The 18,325-nt window shown below is 42.7% G+C and overlaps 1 protein-coding gene across 4 annotated transcripts in view; it reads left to right on the top strand.

Annotated features, from left to right (window-relative positions):
• The window catches only part of lrfn2b (leucine rich repeat and fibronectin type III domain containing 2b), a 185,973-nt gene that overhangs the window by 150,477 nt on the left and 17,171 nt on the right, over nucleotides 1–18,325 (top strand). For all 4 annotated transcript variants that reach the window (XM_070986869.1, XM_070986871.1, XM_070986870.1 and 1 more), the window contains one exon: nucleotides 8,452–9,848. In XM_070986869.1, the coding sequence (XP_070842970.1) occupies nucleotides 8,473–9,848 (1,376 nt within the window). In that variant the 5' untranslated portion in view covers nucleotides 8,452–8,472. The remainder of the gene's footprint in view (nucleotides 1–8,451; nucleotides 9,849–18,325) is intronic.

Here is an 18,325-nt window from a genome sequence, read left to right as displayed (position 1 = left end):
GCTCCTGTAGCAGTGGCAGGTACTCCCAAATCCATCTATACCAAAAGAGATCTGCCAGGAACTGAACTTGCTCTTTCTCATACTCCACCATGATGTGATGCAGCAGGGGTGTTAAAACTCCTTTTCACTCCTGACTGAAGTAGCTATTTTTGAATTTTCTTGTGATTCAGAGCAGACAGAGCTTCTCTCAGTTCACGTTCTGCTCCCACAAAGTTGGTTCCATTATCTGTTCTAATGTGTGACACTTGACCTCTTCTAGAAAAGAACCTGCACAGTGCATGAATGCAAGAACTGGTGTCTGAGTGTACCATTTCCAAATGCACTGCATGACTGGCTATGCAGGTGAAGATAACCCCGTCGCGTTTGATGAGGCTGCAGCCAACCTTCACCTCAAATGGGCCAAAATAGTCTACACCTACATTTGTGAATGGTGGGAGATCGGGCTGAAGTCTTTCCTTAGGTAGATCTGCCATCTTTTGCTCAGCCAGCTTTCCCTAACAACGTCGACAGACAGCACGGGAGGAGAGAATCTTTCTGGCAGCAGCGTTAGCACTAGTGATCCAGTAGTTTTGCTGAAGCCTGGAAAGCAGGTGGTAAAATGAGAGTGGAGATGTGATCTTTAGCAAGAATAACTGGGTGTTTTGTGTCATCTGGCATTGCTGCTTTGCTAAGTTTTCCTCCTACTCTCAAGAGTCCTTTTTCCAACACTGGATCGAGTTTGTAAATATGACTATTTTTCTTGACTTCAGATGTTCCCCCTTTTCAGAGCAATTATTTCATCATGAAATCTATCGAGTTGACAGAACTGAACAATTGCTTGTTCTGCAGCTTCAATATCCTCTGTAGACAAAGTTTGGTTACCAAGTGTAGTGCTGAATCGGAGCATCTCCTTTTCCACAGTGGGCCACTCTCTTTCGTTCTTGAAAAGAAAGTCATGAATCCATCTGCTGCATATACGAAAGTACTCGGCTTTCACACCACGAAAGGCCTCATCCGCCGGGTTCTGCTCTGTGCCAACATACCTCCATTGTGAGACAGCAGTGGTTTCTCTTATGGCAGAAATCCTATTGGCTACAAAGGTGCAAAAGTGCTTAGTTTTGTTCCTGATGTATTTCAGCACTATTGTGCTATCTGTCCAGAAAGTTGATGTTCTCAGCTCTAACTGTAGCTCTGCTCTCAGCAACTTATCAACTCTGACTGCAAGCAGAGAAGCTATTAGTTCCATCCTTGGGACTGTAACCTTCTTTACTGCAGCAACTCGTGCTTTTCCTAGCATGAAGGCTAGATGGGTCTTATTTCTTTCGTTTTGCAGCCTCAGGTATGACACTGTGCCATAACCATTGTCACAAGCATTGGAGAAATGATGTAGTCAGGTGCTTGTGATTTGCCCAGAAAACCAATTGGGTCATACACTGAGCTCACCATGGACACCCCACCCTACACCAAGATACCCTGTCTTGTGGGTGGCCTTTCCTTGATTGCCAACTTGGCCTTGAAGGTGTCAGTTTCCGCACACCACAGAAATCCCAGAATCCCAGAGTTCTTTCAACAGGGAGACTTTCTCTGTCCAAATCAAGCTCTTTCACTTCCTTGGCCTTTTTTCCATGTTAATGGACTCCAGAACTGAACTACTGTTGCTGATCCATTTTATCAGCTGAAATACTCCCAAGTTGCATACAGCTGTCAGGTTTCTCACTAGGGCTTTGGCCTCTGCCTCTAAAGACAGGGACTTCAAGCAGTCATCCACGTAGAAGTTGTGCTTGATGGCGTCAATCACATTTGCTGGGGAATTTGCTCTGTTGTCCTCAGCAGTTTTCCTTAGGACAAACTAGCACAGCTAGGCAAACAGTCATTCTGTATACAGCTAGGTGTTGTGTCAGTTTGCTCTTGATGAAACCTTGCGAGGACTCCAAGCAAGGAACTTGTCACTTGTCACACAAAGCGTTCTTGCAAAAGAATTTTTACTTGTTGATAGCCCCTGTCAGGTGACATGTGTTGACAGCTCTTAACCAACTCACTGGGTTGCCCCTTTGTGTACTGTTTCAAAAAACATAAACAGTCTGCAGCGCTGGTAGCCTTTGCTTCTACTCCATGCTCAAATGCTCTTATGAATGTTCGGTACTCCAGAGGGTCCCCATCAAAGGTTGGTATATCCCTTGGAGGTAATGACAATGTGGACTGCTTTTGTACTAGCAGGGCTGTGATGTTGTTTTGTCTCTGCATGATGTTGAAGAGATTGTCTTGGCCATATTGGCTTGCATTGAATTTGCATATTGGTTAGTTTCCTACATGAAATGAGTGGCAGCTTCCTGAGTGTAATCTGTTGTATAATATGTCTGCTGGCATTCTTGAAACAGTTTGGGCTCAAAGCTTTAGATCCATTTACTTTCGAAGTTGTTTCTTTTGTCGCTGTCTCCATTGGCAATGTGACTTTGCTGCCACCTATTGATGGATGATTAACTGATACTTTGACTCCTTGGGCCATGCCCCCATTGACATAGCAGCTTTACTGTCTCCTGCTGCTAGGTACTGGAATTGATCATTTGAATCCTTTAGTTGCGCTTCTATTGCCATTGCAGCTTTGCTGCCTCCCCTTGGTGGATGACAGTACTGAGAGCTTGTGTCTCTCTGCTGTGTCTCCACCAACAGTGTAGCTTTGCTGTCTCCTTTTGGTAAATAGTTGAACTGATGCTTTGAACTTTGTGACACTAATCAATGGCAGAGGGTCTGAGAGAGGATTTCCTTTTTGAACTTTCCAGACAAGAATTCATTCTATCCGAATGAGCTCAAGAGCTCTGTTTATCAGAACCTCTGTATTTAAGCACAGTAACCTTGTGTGGGCAGCAATTTTACTTTGCAACTCAAGCATTTGTCTCCTTTGTCTGATCTGCCCCTCTTGAGCCTTCAGACCATGTCTTTCTTTGAGGGCAGCTGCCATAGCATTGAGAGCAGCCACTTCAGCCTCTGCCTTGAGACATGTAGAGGAGGTTGATGACCTTGAAGACTTATGGCTGGAGCGGCCAACTGATGAGCATGTTTGATCACCAACATTATAAATGTTACGTTAATAACAATATTAATATCATCAACGACCACAGCATTAATATAAGCCACTGCACCATCACCGTCACCATCGTCTGGTGCATCATTACCACTACCATCGTCATGTGTAAATTGCAATTTCAATCCCCAGGTCGGGCAGGGCCTTTCTGTGTGGAGTTTGCATGTTCTTCCCATGCATGCGTGGGTTCTCTCCGGGCACTCCGGCTTCCTCCCACAGACCAAAAAACATGCTCATTAGGTTAATTGGTGACTCTAAATTGGTAACTCTAAATTGTAAGGTATGAGTGTGAGCCTGAATGGTTGTCTGCTTCTATATGTTGCCCTGCAATCGACTGGCAACCAGTTCAGGGTGTACCCTGCCTCTCACCCGTTGACAGCTGGGATAGACTCCAGCCCCCCGCAACCCCGAAAAGGGATAGTCGGTATAGAAAATGGATGGATGGATGCATCATTTCTCTGTTGCTCTGCATTCGGGTATCAAATCATGCATTCTGTTTTGTCATTTCCTCTTCAGATATTAATGGTTTCAAACACTCATGCAACTCCATTGTTTCCACCACCAATCTCAAAAACATTTCAGACATGGATTGCACTTCAGACACATTTTTACTTGAAAGCATCAGCTGTTCAATATTCTTTATTAGGTTGTAAAGTTTCTTTCTCCTGGTATTTCATTCCTTTTGATTTGATATTATTTTTGCTTCCAATGCTTTAACGGTGAGTTTAGTCGGCTTCTACCAAGCGCATCTCCTGCTTCACGTTGATTGACACATGCATTACTTTCCACGTGACTCATTTTGATATGGAGTAATTGCTGCTGAAAGCTTTATTTAGAATTGTAGCAGGATTTACCCAGCCACTGGTGGGAATTAGAAGTCATTTCCAATGCGTGGTGTATCCAAAAACGAGGTCTGCCATGTCGTACTATTCAGTACTTTATTTAGTTTTACAAAGATTAAAAACACCTACAAAAGACCGGGTGTATTCATTTTAAAGACAAGCTTGTGTTAAACATATAAATTAATTATATTTCCTATACAGACTGACACACTCGGTTGAAAAACTGTATGGCTTCCCGTGACCCAATTTCCATCCATAGCTCACCTGTGACTCCCATAGGTCAAGTGATTGTTTACCTGCCAATCACCAGGTGAGATGACGACATTCACACAACCTATCTCACTCCCATACGCACACACACACACACACACACACACACACACACACACACACACACACACACACACACACACACACACACGCACAACACATAACAAAATTAGCCACAGCATTCAGTTTTGTCCAAGTTTAGCAAAAGAAATTTGCAGGTCATCCAGGTCTTGTAGTCTGTTTAACTGATTGGCTTCTTCTGGCTTCATTGATAAATATAGCTGGGTATCATCTGCACAGCAATGGAAATTTATGGAGTGTTTACTAATAATGTTCCCTAAAGGAAGCAGTAACTTCACTGTTACTGTGACTGCATGTCTGTTACTGTGTCTGTCTGTCTGTCTGTCTGTCTGTCTGTCTGTCTGTCTGTCTGTCTGTCTGTCTGTCTGTCTCTCTGTCTCTCTCTCTGTACCAGCTCTGTATGGAAAGTGTCCTGAGACAACTTCTGTTGTGATTTGGTGCTATACAAATAAAACTGAATTGAATATATAGGGTGAATAGAACTGGTCAAGCACAGAACCTTACAGAACTCTGTTGCTGGCTTTAGCAAGGCATAGAAGAGTGATCATTAACACGTACAAACTGAGAGCGATCTGAAAGGTAGTATTTAAACCAGCTTAGTGCAGTTACCTTAATGCCAATGAAGTGTTACAGTCTCTGCAATATGACACCATGGTCAATGGTGTCGAATGCAGCACTAAAATCTAATAAGACCAGCACAGAGAAAAGTGCTTTGTCTGATGCAATTAGAAGGCCATTTGTAACTTTAACTACTGGTGTCTTTGTGTTATGATGCACTCTAAATCCTGACTAGAAATCCTCAAATGAAGTATTGTTTGTATGGTTTCTATGTTTGAAAATAAATCAGTACCTGTTGAGGACAGGAGGTGGTGAATTCTGTCTCTAATAGTAAGAATCTTATCATTAAAGAAGCTAATGACATCATTATTGCTGAGGGCTAAAGGGACACATGGTTCAACGGAATCATGGCTCTCTGTCAGCCTGGCTACAGTGCTGAAGAGGAACCTAGGACTGTTCTTATTTTCCTCTATTCGTGCAGAGTAATTGGCTGAGTCACGATCATGGGAGGAACACATTCATCGTGTTCAGACCGCCCTGCAGTGCCTTTTGGAGTGGCCTTTCCAGTGGCCATCCCTGGAGGAGGATGTCAAGAGCTTCGTCAACGCATGCACAGTCTGCAACCGGCACAAGCCGCCCCATCAATCTCCCACTGGTCTCCTCCAACCCCTTCCTATCCCTCATCGTCCTTGGTCACACATCTCCCTGGACTTCGTCACTGGACTTCCTCTTTCCCAGGGTCATTTTGACTGTTGTGGATCGCTTTACTAAGATGGCTCATTTTGTGCCCCTCCACAAACTACCCTCTGCTAAAGAGACTGCTGATCTGGTACTGCAGCACGTCTTCCAACTACATGGGCTCCCGGCTGACGTGGTATCGGATAGGGGGCCCTAGTTTACATCTATATTCTGGTGGGAGTTCTGCAGCCTGCTGGGGGCAACGACCAGTTTATCATCCGGATTTCATCCTCAGTCCAATGGCCAAATGGAAACTGCGCTGCGCTGCATGGTCTCTCAGAACCCTTCTTCCTGGTCACAACAAATCCTCTGGGTAGAATATGCTCACAACTCACTCACCAGCTCTGCCACAGGCCTATCACCCTTCCAGTGTGCATATGGTTTCCAGCCCCCGCTTTTTCCTGCCCTGGAGAGAGAGGTCTCCTGTCCATCTGTACAGAGGTTCATCCACCGCTGCCACCGCACTTGGTCCCGAGCTAGATCTTCTCTGTGCATCGGGTCGCTACATCACCATCGGCAACCGTCATCGGTCTAGGGCTCCAGAATACCACGAGGGTTTGGTTATCCACCAGGGACCTTCCTCTCAGGACGGAGTCGGCGGTAAGGCTGAGTCTTCCCCGCTCGATGAGAGTTCATCCTGCCTTCCATGTGTCCTGAGTCAAGCCAGTAAAGGAGAGTTCACTCATGCCCGCTGAGCCACCACCTCCACCGCCCCAGCGCATCGATGGTGGTCCTGCCTACTCTGTTTGCCGCTTACTTTGCTCACGACATCGGGGTCGGGGTCTACAGTACCTAGTTGATTGGGAGGGTTACGGCCCAGAGGAGAGGTCGTGGGTTCCCGCTCAACACATCCTGGATCGAACCCTTATCACTCATTTCCACCAACAACACCCGGATCAACTGGCCAGGGCTTCTGCAGTCTCAGGAGGGAGGGTTCAGAGAACCAGGGTGATCCTGCCACTCGAGGAGGAGGAGTCATCTTCTGCAGGATTTGGATCCTCCAACGAAGTGGATTCCCCCCTTGGGGGTCCCTCCACTCATCCTGCGGAGGGGGACGACAGAGAGATGTCAGAAGAGTACTAATCCTCCGCCAGACTCCTCTCACCCTGCCCTGTTTTGGACGTCAGGAGCCGCCCCTTGAGGGGAAACTAGGCTATTAATTCTGCCCGTGAATATAAAATTTCTTAAAGCTCTACAACAGCTTGGATTTTATTTCATAGTTTGGTCACCATTTCAAATTGCAATAATAAGATTGTGCATGATAGTCACACTTCACACTGAAGTCTCCAGGTTACTAACAACATTCATTCTATTTGTTCCATGGTATTCATCATTGTATTTTATATAACAGTTCCACTGTTTCTATGTTCATCCTGCCTTTTATGTGAAGTGTGTAATTTTTGTAGTTGTCATATACTTTCAGGTGCAGTTCTTGTGTGAAAGGTGCTATACAAATAAAGTCTCTTCCTCCACTTTCTTCTTCTTCTTCTTCTTCTTCTTCTTCTTCTTCTTCTTCTTCTTATTAATTATTACTTAATGTTATTTGCTACTGCAACTCCCTGCATCACCCAACCTCCTTACGTGCTTTAGGTTCCATTTTGTTTTGGTACTTTATCTGAGACTTACTGGTGATGTATGTGTTTATTAAAATGTAACTGATGTGGAAACTTTTATTTGTTCTGTGGTTTCTGTGGCAGACTCACAGGGCGATATGCCCTGAACTGTTTCCTGTGGAATGAGAGGTTTGCAACGGATGCAGCTGCACATATGTGCTACTGGCTTAGCCTTCCCTTTTAAAGAAGGTGCCCTGGTCTGTAACCTATGTATGTGACATAGTCTAGCAGGCTTGATGGGGGAAGTGAGTATTGCCCTGTGTGTGAGAGAACTGCCAGTACTTTGCTGTACATGCTACCAGGGGTAGCTAAGTAACTTAGGCAGCCATTAACTGTGTGGATACACCCAGGTTGCAGCATCATAATTACTGAAAGGCTGTGTGCTGTGTTTGCTGCCATGGAAAGGAAATAAAAAGCCCTATTCTTCACACTTGGTCCAGAATGTGAAAAGCTGGTTTGCAGTTATGAACCAGGTTAAAGTAAATTAAAATTGCCTAAAAGAAGAGGTCTCCCAACTACAGTTTGGAGCCATGGATTGGGACAGGTAATAAATATAATCATATATATTATCACAATAACAGAGGTGGGCTTTACAGGTAGAGTAGTATATGCATTGTGCAGGAGTTTGACCTGAATCCTGAAATTAAACATACCTGAAAGGTCAGTGCAAGTGACAGTATGAGTCATTATTTTACTTGTTTTTCTCCTCCAAGTTTGTCCTGGAGGTTTGTTTCCTGTCTGATTGTCTGACCGTTTGTGTTTCTTGTCCCATCACGCTTACTTTTAATGACCAACACCATGTTCTGAGATAATAGAAATTAACATTCATTTAAAAGACATGACAGCATTTGACACATTTACAGCCAGTGGTAACACTTTTTGGTAATACAAATTTAGATGGAAAAGGTTCTTCTTGTGAGAACTCATGAAGAATATTCGTACCATTGAGGAATGTGTTGGAAGAAGTAATCCCACCTTAAATGAGGCAGAGAAATGTTCAGATTGATCTCATTTAGAGATGAACATCCATCCATCCATTTTCTATGCCGCTTATCCCTTTCGGGGTTGCGGGGGGGTCGGAGCCTTTCTCGGCTGTCAACGGGCGAGAGGCGGGGTACACCCTGGACCGGTTGTCAGCTGATCGCAGGGCTAGAGATGAACAGATGTTTAGTTTTTTGGCCTTTTGTGCCTAAGCGTCCTCTATGGTCTTTCAGAAGGGCTGTGCTGAATTGATGATAAAGTTTCGGGATTACCATTACCTCATTTTATTTTTCTATTTCTCACACAGGTTCCTTTGTATGACTCTACAATGGACCATACCATCCCCAGCCTGCTAGTCCTGGGAGCCATAATGATGATCACCCATGCATGCCCCAAGCACTGTGTATGCCAGAATCTGTCTGAGTCCCTGGGGACATTGTGTCCCTCCAAAGGCCTTCTTTTTGTGCCTCTGGACATTGACCGCAGTACAGTGGAGCTCCGTCTGGGAGGCAACTACATCCTACGCATTACACAGCAGGACTTTGCCAATATGACTGACCTGGTGGATCTGACCCTCTCCAGGAACACCATCAGTTACATTCAGCCTTTCTCCTTTGGTGACTTGGAAACACTGCGCTCACTTCATCTGGACAACAACCGCATGATGGAGCTAGGCCCTGATGACTTGCGAGGCTTGGTCAACCTGCAGCACCTCATCATTAATAATAACCAACTGGGACACATCCATGACAAGGCATTTGAGGACCTGGCACCTGCCTTGGAGGATCTAGATCTCTCCTACAACAACCTGATGTATCTGCCCTGGGACTCAGTCAGTCACATGATTAACCTGCACCAGCTTAGTCTGGACCACAATCTGTTGGATTTTATCCCGGAGGGTACCTTCACTGACCTGGAAAGGCTGGCAAGATTGGACTTGACCTCAAATCGCTTGCAGAAGTTACCTCCAGACCCCATCTTTGCCCGTGCCCAGGACTCAATGATCATGACCACACCATATGCACCTCAGCTGTCCCTAAGCCTGGGTGGGAACCCACTGCACTGCAACTGTGAGATGCTGTGGCTGAGGAGGCTTGAGAGAGATGATGACCTGGAGACTTGTGTCTCCCCTCCTGCTTTGAATGGTCGTTACTTTTGGAATGTGAAGGAAGAGGAGTTTGTCTGTCAGCCACCTCTCATTACCCAGCACACCCACAGAATACTGGTCTTGGAGGGCCAGACAGCCACTCTAAGGTGTGAAGCAACTGGAGACCCTTCTCCTGCCATCCACTGGATCTCTCCTGATGATCGACTGCTTGACAACACCTCCCGAACTGCAGCGTACAGCAATGGAACACTTAGCATCACCATCACAACCTCCAAGGACTACGGCACCTTCACCTGCGTTGCCAATAACGTGGCAGGGGAATCTACTGCTTCCGTGGAGGTGTCCATCGTCCAGCTCCCCCACCTTAGCAATGGGACTGGTCAACCAGCACCACCAAAGTCACGCCTCTCTGATATCACAGGGACCAACAGAATCAGTAAAGAGACTCCCAACAGCCAATCAGAGAGGACAGTGTCTGTCTCTGAGGTGACAGCTGTTTCAGCACTGGTCAAGTGGACAGTGAGTAAGTCAGCGCCCCAGGTGAAGATGTACCAGCTCCAGTACAACTGCTCCGATGATGAGGTTCTGATCTACAGGTAAACACTTGCACATTTTTTTGTAATCTTAAAGATTAGGCACAATTCTTATGAGAGTTTATGAAAAAATTACACCAGGTAATTGATTGATAGATTGTGCACTAAATGTTTTTAAATATTTTTATCTGACCAGTTAATCAAATGACTTAAACATGTAGTGTTTAATGGGTCATTGGTACTGATAAACTTACAAATGACAGAGACAATTATAACTGGGAGACTTTGGCAGAAAAAAAACTACAAAGGAGCTACATTGAAGCTATTATTATGACACCATGGCAAGTGAGCAAAAAAATGAATTTTAATCAGCTTCAGTGTTGATAATTTGTTATGTTTCACCTTGATGGAAAGACATTTTACACAGCAGAAATACTCTTCTTTTAGGAGCTGTCTGAAAGAGCTATCTGTCTACTTTGAAATCCCAGAAATTTGGAAATTACAGTTGGCATTATGGCATTGTCTATATTTCTCCAATATTTATGCAGCACTAGGTTCATCTACATCACTAAAATATTAGGAGGGAATGACATCTGAATGAAAGGCTCAGCACAAGACTCAATATATAGAATGTTGTGTTTTAGAGAAGCACCTGATCTTAAACAAAGACAGATGCATTTCCCTTAAATACTGAATGATGTCCATTCACAGGGTGACATGTTTTTAGATTCGCAAAGCTAGACTTCCCAGTGGAATACATGCTATTGTAATGTTTTACACTGATGTTGGAACATCCAGGGGATTCATCCATCATCCAGTGTCTATGTTGTCAATCAAATTGTTTAACAGCAGCAAAGCAACTCCTTTCCTTCCATCACCTTTTCATCTGATGTCTTCCTCACTAAGGTCAGTGCTGTGCTGAGCTTGATCATGCTCAACAGTCCCACAATAATGGGAATTTCTATCCTCAGGAGGTATACATTTCTGTCAGTCCAGCATCATTTGATGGGGATGAAATGCTAGATGAAGCTTGTATGCTACAGACACAGGGCTCTGTTTTCGATTCCGCTGCCGGCACGGCACAGGGTGCGCACCTCACACAGTGGTGTTTTCGTGCAGCACAGGCAGGCACAAAGCGCACTTGGTATTTTGGTAAACCGAGGGGCACAAAGGTATGCCAGGATGGGCGTTGCGGCGCAGTAGTATAGTGATCACAGCACAAACAGCAGGATCTGTTGGAGTGTATGAACCTGAGGTACACAAAGCAGGCTGGGGTCAGGAATGCAGGCCAGCAGACAAAACCACAGGCAATAATACAAAAAGACAGCAGCAGTCATTAGTTGCCAGTTGTTAACATTTGGATTAACAGACAATTCTCCAGGACTGGGTGCACAGCCAGTGCTTAAATACTGTGGCAGTGTTGTGGATTGTTAAACCTGAAGTTTAAAGCCACAAAGGGCCAAAAATCAGAATTCAGCTGTGTTCAATTGTTCAGTTCATGGTGTTCAAAAAATCTCCAGGAGTCAGAAATCTCAAGAGCAAAAGACTTTATTGCCGGCAATAAGGAGAATAGTTCAGATATGCACAAGGTACAAACCTGAAGGATTCTGAGCTGCAGTGGTCTGCGCTCTACCTTATATCCAGTTCAGTTTAGGGTTTATCACACCCCCGTGGGCATCTTCTCTTTGTTTCTAGGTTTTTTCAACTTTAGACCATTAGGTACTCTTTTGGCAGTTGATGTTCCTTCGATTTCTCTTTTCTTTCCAGATTAATGCTGTTACATTAAAGGTGCAGTCTCAGGGTGCAAGAACATAAGAACATAACACACAATAGTATTGTCATTAAGTGTACTTCAATCATGAAGTGTACTTCAAAACCATGGTGAGATTATAAGAACATTCATTCCATCAGTAGTTATGGTAAAACACGCAATTATGAGTTGCAAAAAAATACATATTTACTGTCAGACAGTAAGGGCACTTTGAGTTTACTAGGGTAAAGTTCACAGCACAGAGGAGCAGCTGCTGAGACACCTGCACACGAAGCAAAGTCCCAGGAAGCATGCGCATGAGTACCATCATGCCTCTACTCAATGCTCAGCACAATAGCACTACACGATTGTTGCAACAGCCGTTTCTCTGGTCATCAGTGCTCTGCTTACATCACAACACGGTAGCTGACACATCTGTTTCCCAAGTCATCACATGCCTGCATAGGAAAAAATGTATACATCTGTTTCTCAAATCATCACGTCTACATAGGAAAAAAATATACATCTGTTTCTCAAATCATCACGTCTACATAGGGAAAAAAATATATTACAGCAGCAGGTGACTCTTGATTGCCAGATTGGAGCGGTGTGATCAGGAGAGGAGGCAGGGCAAGGAGAGTGAGCAGACCTGCCAGCCATGCCCTGCAGTTGCACACACACACACACACACACACACACACACACACACACACACACACACACACACACACACACACACACACACACACACACACACACACACACAACCACAGGCAGTCTTTTTACTTTCAGTGGAGAGTGCAATATTTTCAGATATTTTCTGAATTAAAGTGCATTTTGAGAACCTGTCTAGCAAGAAATGTGTTTATTTTCATAATCTTTGTTCAGTGAATGTGTATGAATTTTTTTTACCTGTGATAAAGATTTTTTTTTGCGTGTCAGGAAATGACCAGCGATAACGTATTTCTTCTTTTTCATCTTTGGATTTCTGACAGACTATGGGCAACTGCTCCAGCTGTGCATTCACTCCTATATTAACTGCCACCCGGAACTATTTTCGTCAGTGCCAGTTCCCATGTCACGGTTTCTTTGAATGATGTCCTAAATGTTTATCAACACAAAGACACCAAAGTATCCTTGATAATTCCACAGTATGACAGGTTCATGTTATGGCCATCTGTTTTCATTATATTACTTTTGAATCTCAACGTGTTTTATTGATGACGTGGCTCAGTGTTAATTTTTGTTTTATTATTGTATCATTCAATGTTTTAAGAAAGATGATTTCATACTAAATATCCTAAGCCTAATATTGTTGGATATATAAAATTATATGAGCAACTTCACATTTTACAATGCTTTAAAATGTCCTTTATCTATGACAACACCTATAGTGCCTCATTTAGATTTTTTTGTAACTTTTTTGTTACATTCTCAACCTCAATCAAATCATTTCACATTAATTTATTTCACATGGAAATAATAATAATAGCCAATTAAAATAGTAACAATTATAATGTTTCCAGTGCAATATGTGCACAATAACCACATCTTTTCTGGTTATGTCAGGATATTGAATGCTTCGAAGCCCTTTTGACCATCTGACTCTGGTTACCTCACAGAGAACTCATGCTATAAACAACAAATTACAAGCAATGTAACTAGCTGTCATCACTTTATTAGCAGAGGAGCTTCAGTTGTGGGGCTACACTTTTATAAATACCTGGGACACAATATGTTCAATTAAGATACAAATATATTTCTGACATCTTGTTTGACAAGCAGCATAGTACATTTATCTATAAAACACACAGAATCCACAGGCATTACATACATGTGAGAAGTGTCTCTTTGTGTAAGTGATAATTGTGGGCAAATAAACAAAAGCAAGCACAACAGAATGATTTGTGTATGAACTTTACTTTTATTATTTATTATGAACTTTATTATCCTGCTTTGGCCAGTAAAGGTTATCAAATTTGAAACACCAGTATCAGAGTATATGATCACTTTAATTATTATTAAGGAAAGAAAACAGACCTTTTGGAATTGTCATCTCATCTGCTCACCTGCTCTGCCAGTAGTTTTCCACACTCAGCCACGCCCACCTATCAATTCACCTGATCACACATGTGAAGCTCATTGCAATCAGCCCAGCACTTAAGCGGCTCTCCCACTGGTCAGTCACTCCCCACCATTCCACCTCCTCCTGTCAGCGAACCCTGAGTGGGCACCCCTAAACGCTACGCTGGAGATCCAGAGACTTGCAACACTCCATCTTCTTCTCTCTGTAACCAAACACCTTCACCTCTGAGCAAGCTAAGGTGGCATTCACCATCAACCACCTGATGGAGCAGATGGTGGCTGATTACTCCATAGATTTCTGAGCTAAGGCTTGCTAAAGTGACAGGAACTCTGCAGCACCTTTCTGCACAGGTTGGCTGAATATATGAAGGATGAGTGGGTTTCCCATGACCTGCCTTCATCGTTGGATGGAGTGATTGAACTAGCCACCAGAGTGGATCTTCATCACTCCATGGACACATATATTTATGACTTTTTGGCAGCTGGCATTATTCATCCGTCATCTTTGCCCACTGGGGCGGGGGTCTTCTTTGCTGGGAAAAAAGATGAGAGGCTGAGACCTGCATTGATTATATGGGTCTGAACGAGATCACCGCAAAGAACCACTAACCCCCTCTGTTAATCTCTTTAACCATCAAGCTCCTCCAGGGGGCCACCGTCTTATTGAAGCTCGACCTCAACAATTCCTATCATCTGGTGCAGATTCAGGAGGGTGGTGAGTGGAAGACAGTCTTCAACACCCCCACTGGACACTATGAGTATTTAATGATGTCTTTCGGTCTCACCAACTCCCCAGCGGCCTTCCAGATGGTGATGAATGACGTACTCTGGGACATGCTGAACCGGTTTGTGTTTGTGTACTTAGACACTGACACCCACTAGCAGCTACAGTGGTTTCTGGGGTTTGCAAACTTTTACAGGCACTTCGTCTGCAATTACAGCACCACAGCTGCCCCCCTCACTGCTCTCACATCTTCCAAGATGTTTTTTTTTTTTTCTCTCCAGCTGCCCAATGCTGACAATTCGTTGTAGATGTGGATGCATCAGACGTAGGGGTAGGAGCGGCCCTGTCCCAACCCTCAGTCACCAATCAGAAGCTCCACCCCAGTGCTTTCTTCTCACAATGACTATCCCCTGTGGAAACATTGACATTGGCAGCCCATCCTACGCGGTTCCTGTCTGATAGCTTGGATAGCATCCTTTTATGATGACAAAGAGATTTATTTTTATACTTTTCAGTAGCATTGAGTGAAAGTTTAAAAATGTTTGCCACATGTTAACAAGTTAAAATGAATGCAGGTTTGCACTTGATGCCGATACAAGATCAGTATTATTATTTTATGATGACAAACAGATTTATTTTTATTCTTTTCAGTAGCATTGGGTGAAAGTTAAAAAATGTTTGCCACATGTTAACAAATTAAAATGAATGCCACATGTTTGCACTTAAGTGTTAAGGTTTGTATTTTGAAAATAAAGTTGAGAAATAGAGAGACTTAAAATGTGTTTTGTCTTTTTCTCACTTTTAGTGTTTTATACCAACTGTAATTAAACCCCAAAACCATGTTTTCAGCTGAAAACTATTATGTCTACATATTTAGTAGTGTCTTTATATTTTAGTATCTGACATAATGACTTATGATGCAGCATAGATTCTTTTAAATGCATGCAAATGTGTTACCCTTTAATTAACACCAACAATGAAGCATTACAATGAAGTACGCTGCATTACAGATGCAACCATATGAACTTCACTTTACTTAAAGCACACAATGATAACTTATGATCGTTCATGGAGTATTATAGCATCCTATGAGCCCTTACAACAGTCTATTGTTGAGGTGTGTGTATAGAGGGGTACAAGTAGTCAAAGCGTATTATAAGCCCCATCAGTCAGTCTGTAGTTTATAACCTTTCAAGAGCACTCATAAGACCCTTGGATTTATAAGTCATTATAAACTAGATTTATAGTTATTCATGACTGTTGATATAGTGCACCATAATGCATTATGATTTATTATGATGAGCATTATAATTCACTACGAATGCGCTCATAATGCACCATAGATGTGGTCTTCTTAGAAAGTGTTACCGTATATCCAGGAGGCTTCTGACAGAATGCATAGGCTTCCATTTACACAACCCTAGATATTTTATGTTCTGTTTTTGATTTTTATGTTTATGTTATGTTTTGTTTTATGATTCTTGGTTTTGGGATTTTATGTCAGCGGGACATAACCCATTTGTACAAATGCAACAAACAACAAAGAAGAAGAATTACATTGTCACTGGGGAACTCTAAGAAATGTGCTGGGCTTTGAAGCCATCTGACACTGTAAAACTTACATTTTTTTGTTGAAATAACATCATCAGTTGCATAAAATAATACAAATAAAAAACAGCTCAGATATCTTCACGATGCAAAGACCATGATTCAAACAGAAAGCTACATGGTCTCAGTGATAGCAGAGTCCATAGGAACCACCATAGCAACAACAGAAAATGTATTTCATCTATTTTCCTGGTGTGAAGGAATCTTCATAATAACTAACAAGCTAAAGATCATACACATTCACTGAATGAAGGTTATAAAAATAATTTCTCTTGCGAGACATAGAATTTTACGCCTGAGAATTTAGTTTGGACACAAAAATGCAGACCAGAGACAGAGATATAAAAAATAACACAATTTATTTTAAACACAATGGGTGAAACAGAAAACACACTCATAAGGAGTGGATGCAGAAATTAACAAAAGGCGCACTCGAGTGGGGAGAAACTAAAGAAGCTCCAACGAAGCAGGTTTGAGGCAAGGCACACACTGATGCTGCAGAAGACACGGAAACACAAAAAGCACACTTTAAGTGTCAGTCCAAAAACAGTTAACATTAGCAACTCACAGGAAGAGGAGATGTAGTGATGAGTGTAGCGTAGTCCTCACAATGACACAAAGACACAGCCAGGGATTCAGGACAATCCAGCACAGGTAGGAGAGAGCTCTCCCCTTTTATCCTGTGCCTTAACCTTAGGCGAAGGAGGAGGCTGGGTATAGGTCAGGGGTGGCTGGCCAATAGTGGGCGATAGTGCACCGCCCTCCTTCAGCCACACGAAAAAAAGAGAGAGAAAAGAGTTTATTTTGCCGGTCTAAGTCTTAATTATTATTATTGTCCAATTATCCAGCAGCCTGAACATCACTTTCCAATCAGAAGCCCCGCCCCCTTGGGGCCATTTCAGCCAGATTGAAAATCACCCCAGGGGCTCTCATAGACTTGCATGTTGAGATTTTTTTTTTTCTTTCAAATTCTGCACCCCACAATAAATTTCTATGGGCTAGCCCCAACGTGATTTCGTCATACGCACTGATGCGTGCTCGGACAATACGCACAGCGCGCGGAAAAAAAAGAGAGAGAAAAAAAGAAAAAAAGATACAGCGTGCACACGCGTAGGGACTCGGGAGACTGTACGATCGACATGGCCAGCAACTGCAACATTGGCCATGCTTTCCATGGAGAGAGAACTTGTCAGGAACATGCCTGATTTCAAATTGTAATTGATCACTTTGCCTGCTTGAAAGAGAGGCGAGCAAAATTTCAGTAAGTGATGAGTGAGTGTGTTATTAAATGGTGAGTTGTGTTATGTTGTACTCTCCAAATGTTGAATCGTAAACAGTTGTGTTGATTGCATATTGCCAGCCAAATACTGTATATACTGAATATGTTGTGGAAAGATTTGATTAATTACAGTTTTGATGATAGTATAATTTGATTTGATTTGATTATTGCTATGCATCCATGGTGCCTATAAATTGTAGACTGTGCTAACTGATTTCATGGGCAAACTCGTAGATGATGTATCTGTTGATGGCCAAGGTGGAAATGATTTATTGTGGAACCTAATTTATTGTATTTGAGACATTTAACTTGATATAGCTATACAAAAATACTGTACAGTATGTACAATTCATGTCTGGTGTTGTCATCTAGTGGTTGAACAGGAAAACCAAATTAAACAATGCAATGTAACACTGTAAAGTTAGCTATCTGACTTTTATTTATCATTACTTTACTCATTGAACGGGTCATCTTAGCCATTATCGTAACAGTTGTCCCCCTGAGAAATTTGTCAGGAGCCGCCACTGGTATAGGTGAACACCCTGCTAGACAGACAGAGGCAAATATACAGGCAACAATAATACTGGGGAACAGGAGAAAGACATATTCAGGATAGAACAGCTCTGTAGCAAAATTAAAAGAACGTTTGCCATGCTCTTTTGTTTCACAGAAAGAAACTTTTCATGTGGTATGGCCAATGGAAAATAGTAGGTGAATAAAATATGGGCATCTCAAAAGAGCTGTTATTGTGAAACTAAATGTTTTTGCTTTGGTCCAATGCAGCTGTTACATGCTAATCTGAGACTGGGTAGTAGCTTATGGTGGGTTATATAAGCTAATGTTTAGCTAGATATAACTGTGTATTACAGTGTCAGTTTGCAGATTTCGACTGTTCTGTACCTGTGCTACTATTAGATTAGGTATGAGGATCTTAACAGGCAAGTGTATGTGCACACATTTACCAAAACACTCTTTATAAGGTCAGATGTTTTCAACTTGTTCTCCTCTCCCAACTTGGCAAAATAGAAATTTTAATTAATATAGGTGTGACTATTAAATCTATTGTGACATTTTACGTTTCAAGCTATTTCAAG

Source organism: Chaetodon trifascialis, chromosome 19 (assembly GCF_039877785.1).
Source record: "Chaetodon trifascialis isolate fChaTrf1 chromosome 19, fChaTrf1.hap1, whole genome shotgun sequence".
In the NCBI taxonomy this organism is placed as follows: domain Eukaryota; kingdom Metazoa; phylum Chordata; class Actinopteri; order Chaetodontiformes; family Chaetodontidae; genus Chaetodon; species Chaetodon trifascialis.
Note: the sequence above shows the minus strand (reverse complement) of the source record. Positions and strands in the feature narration are given on the sequence as shown.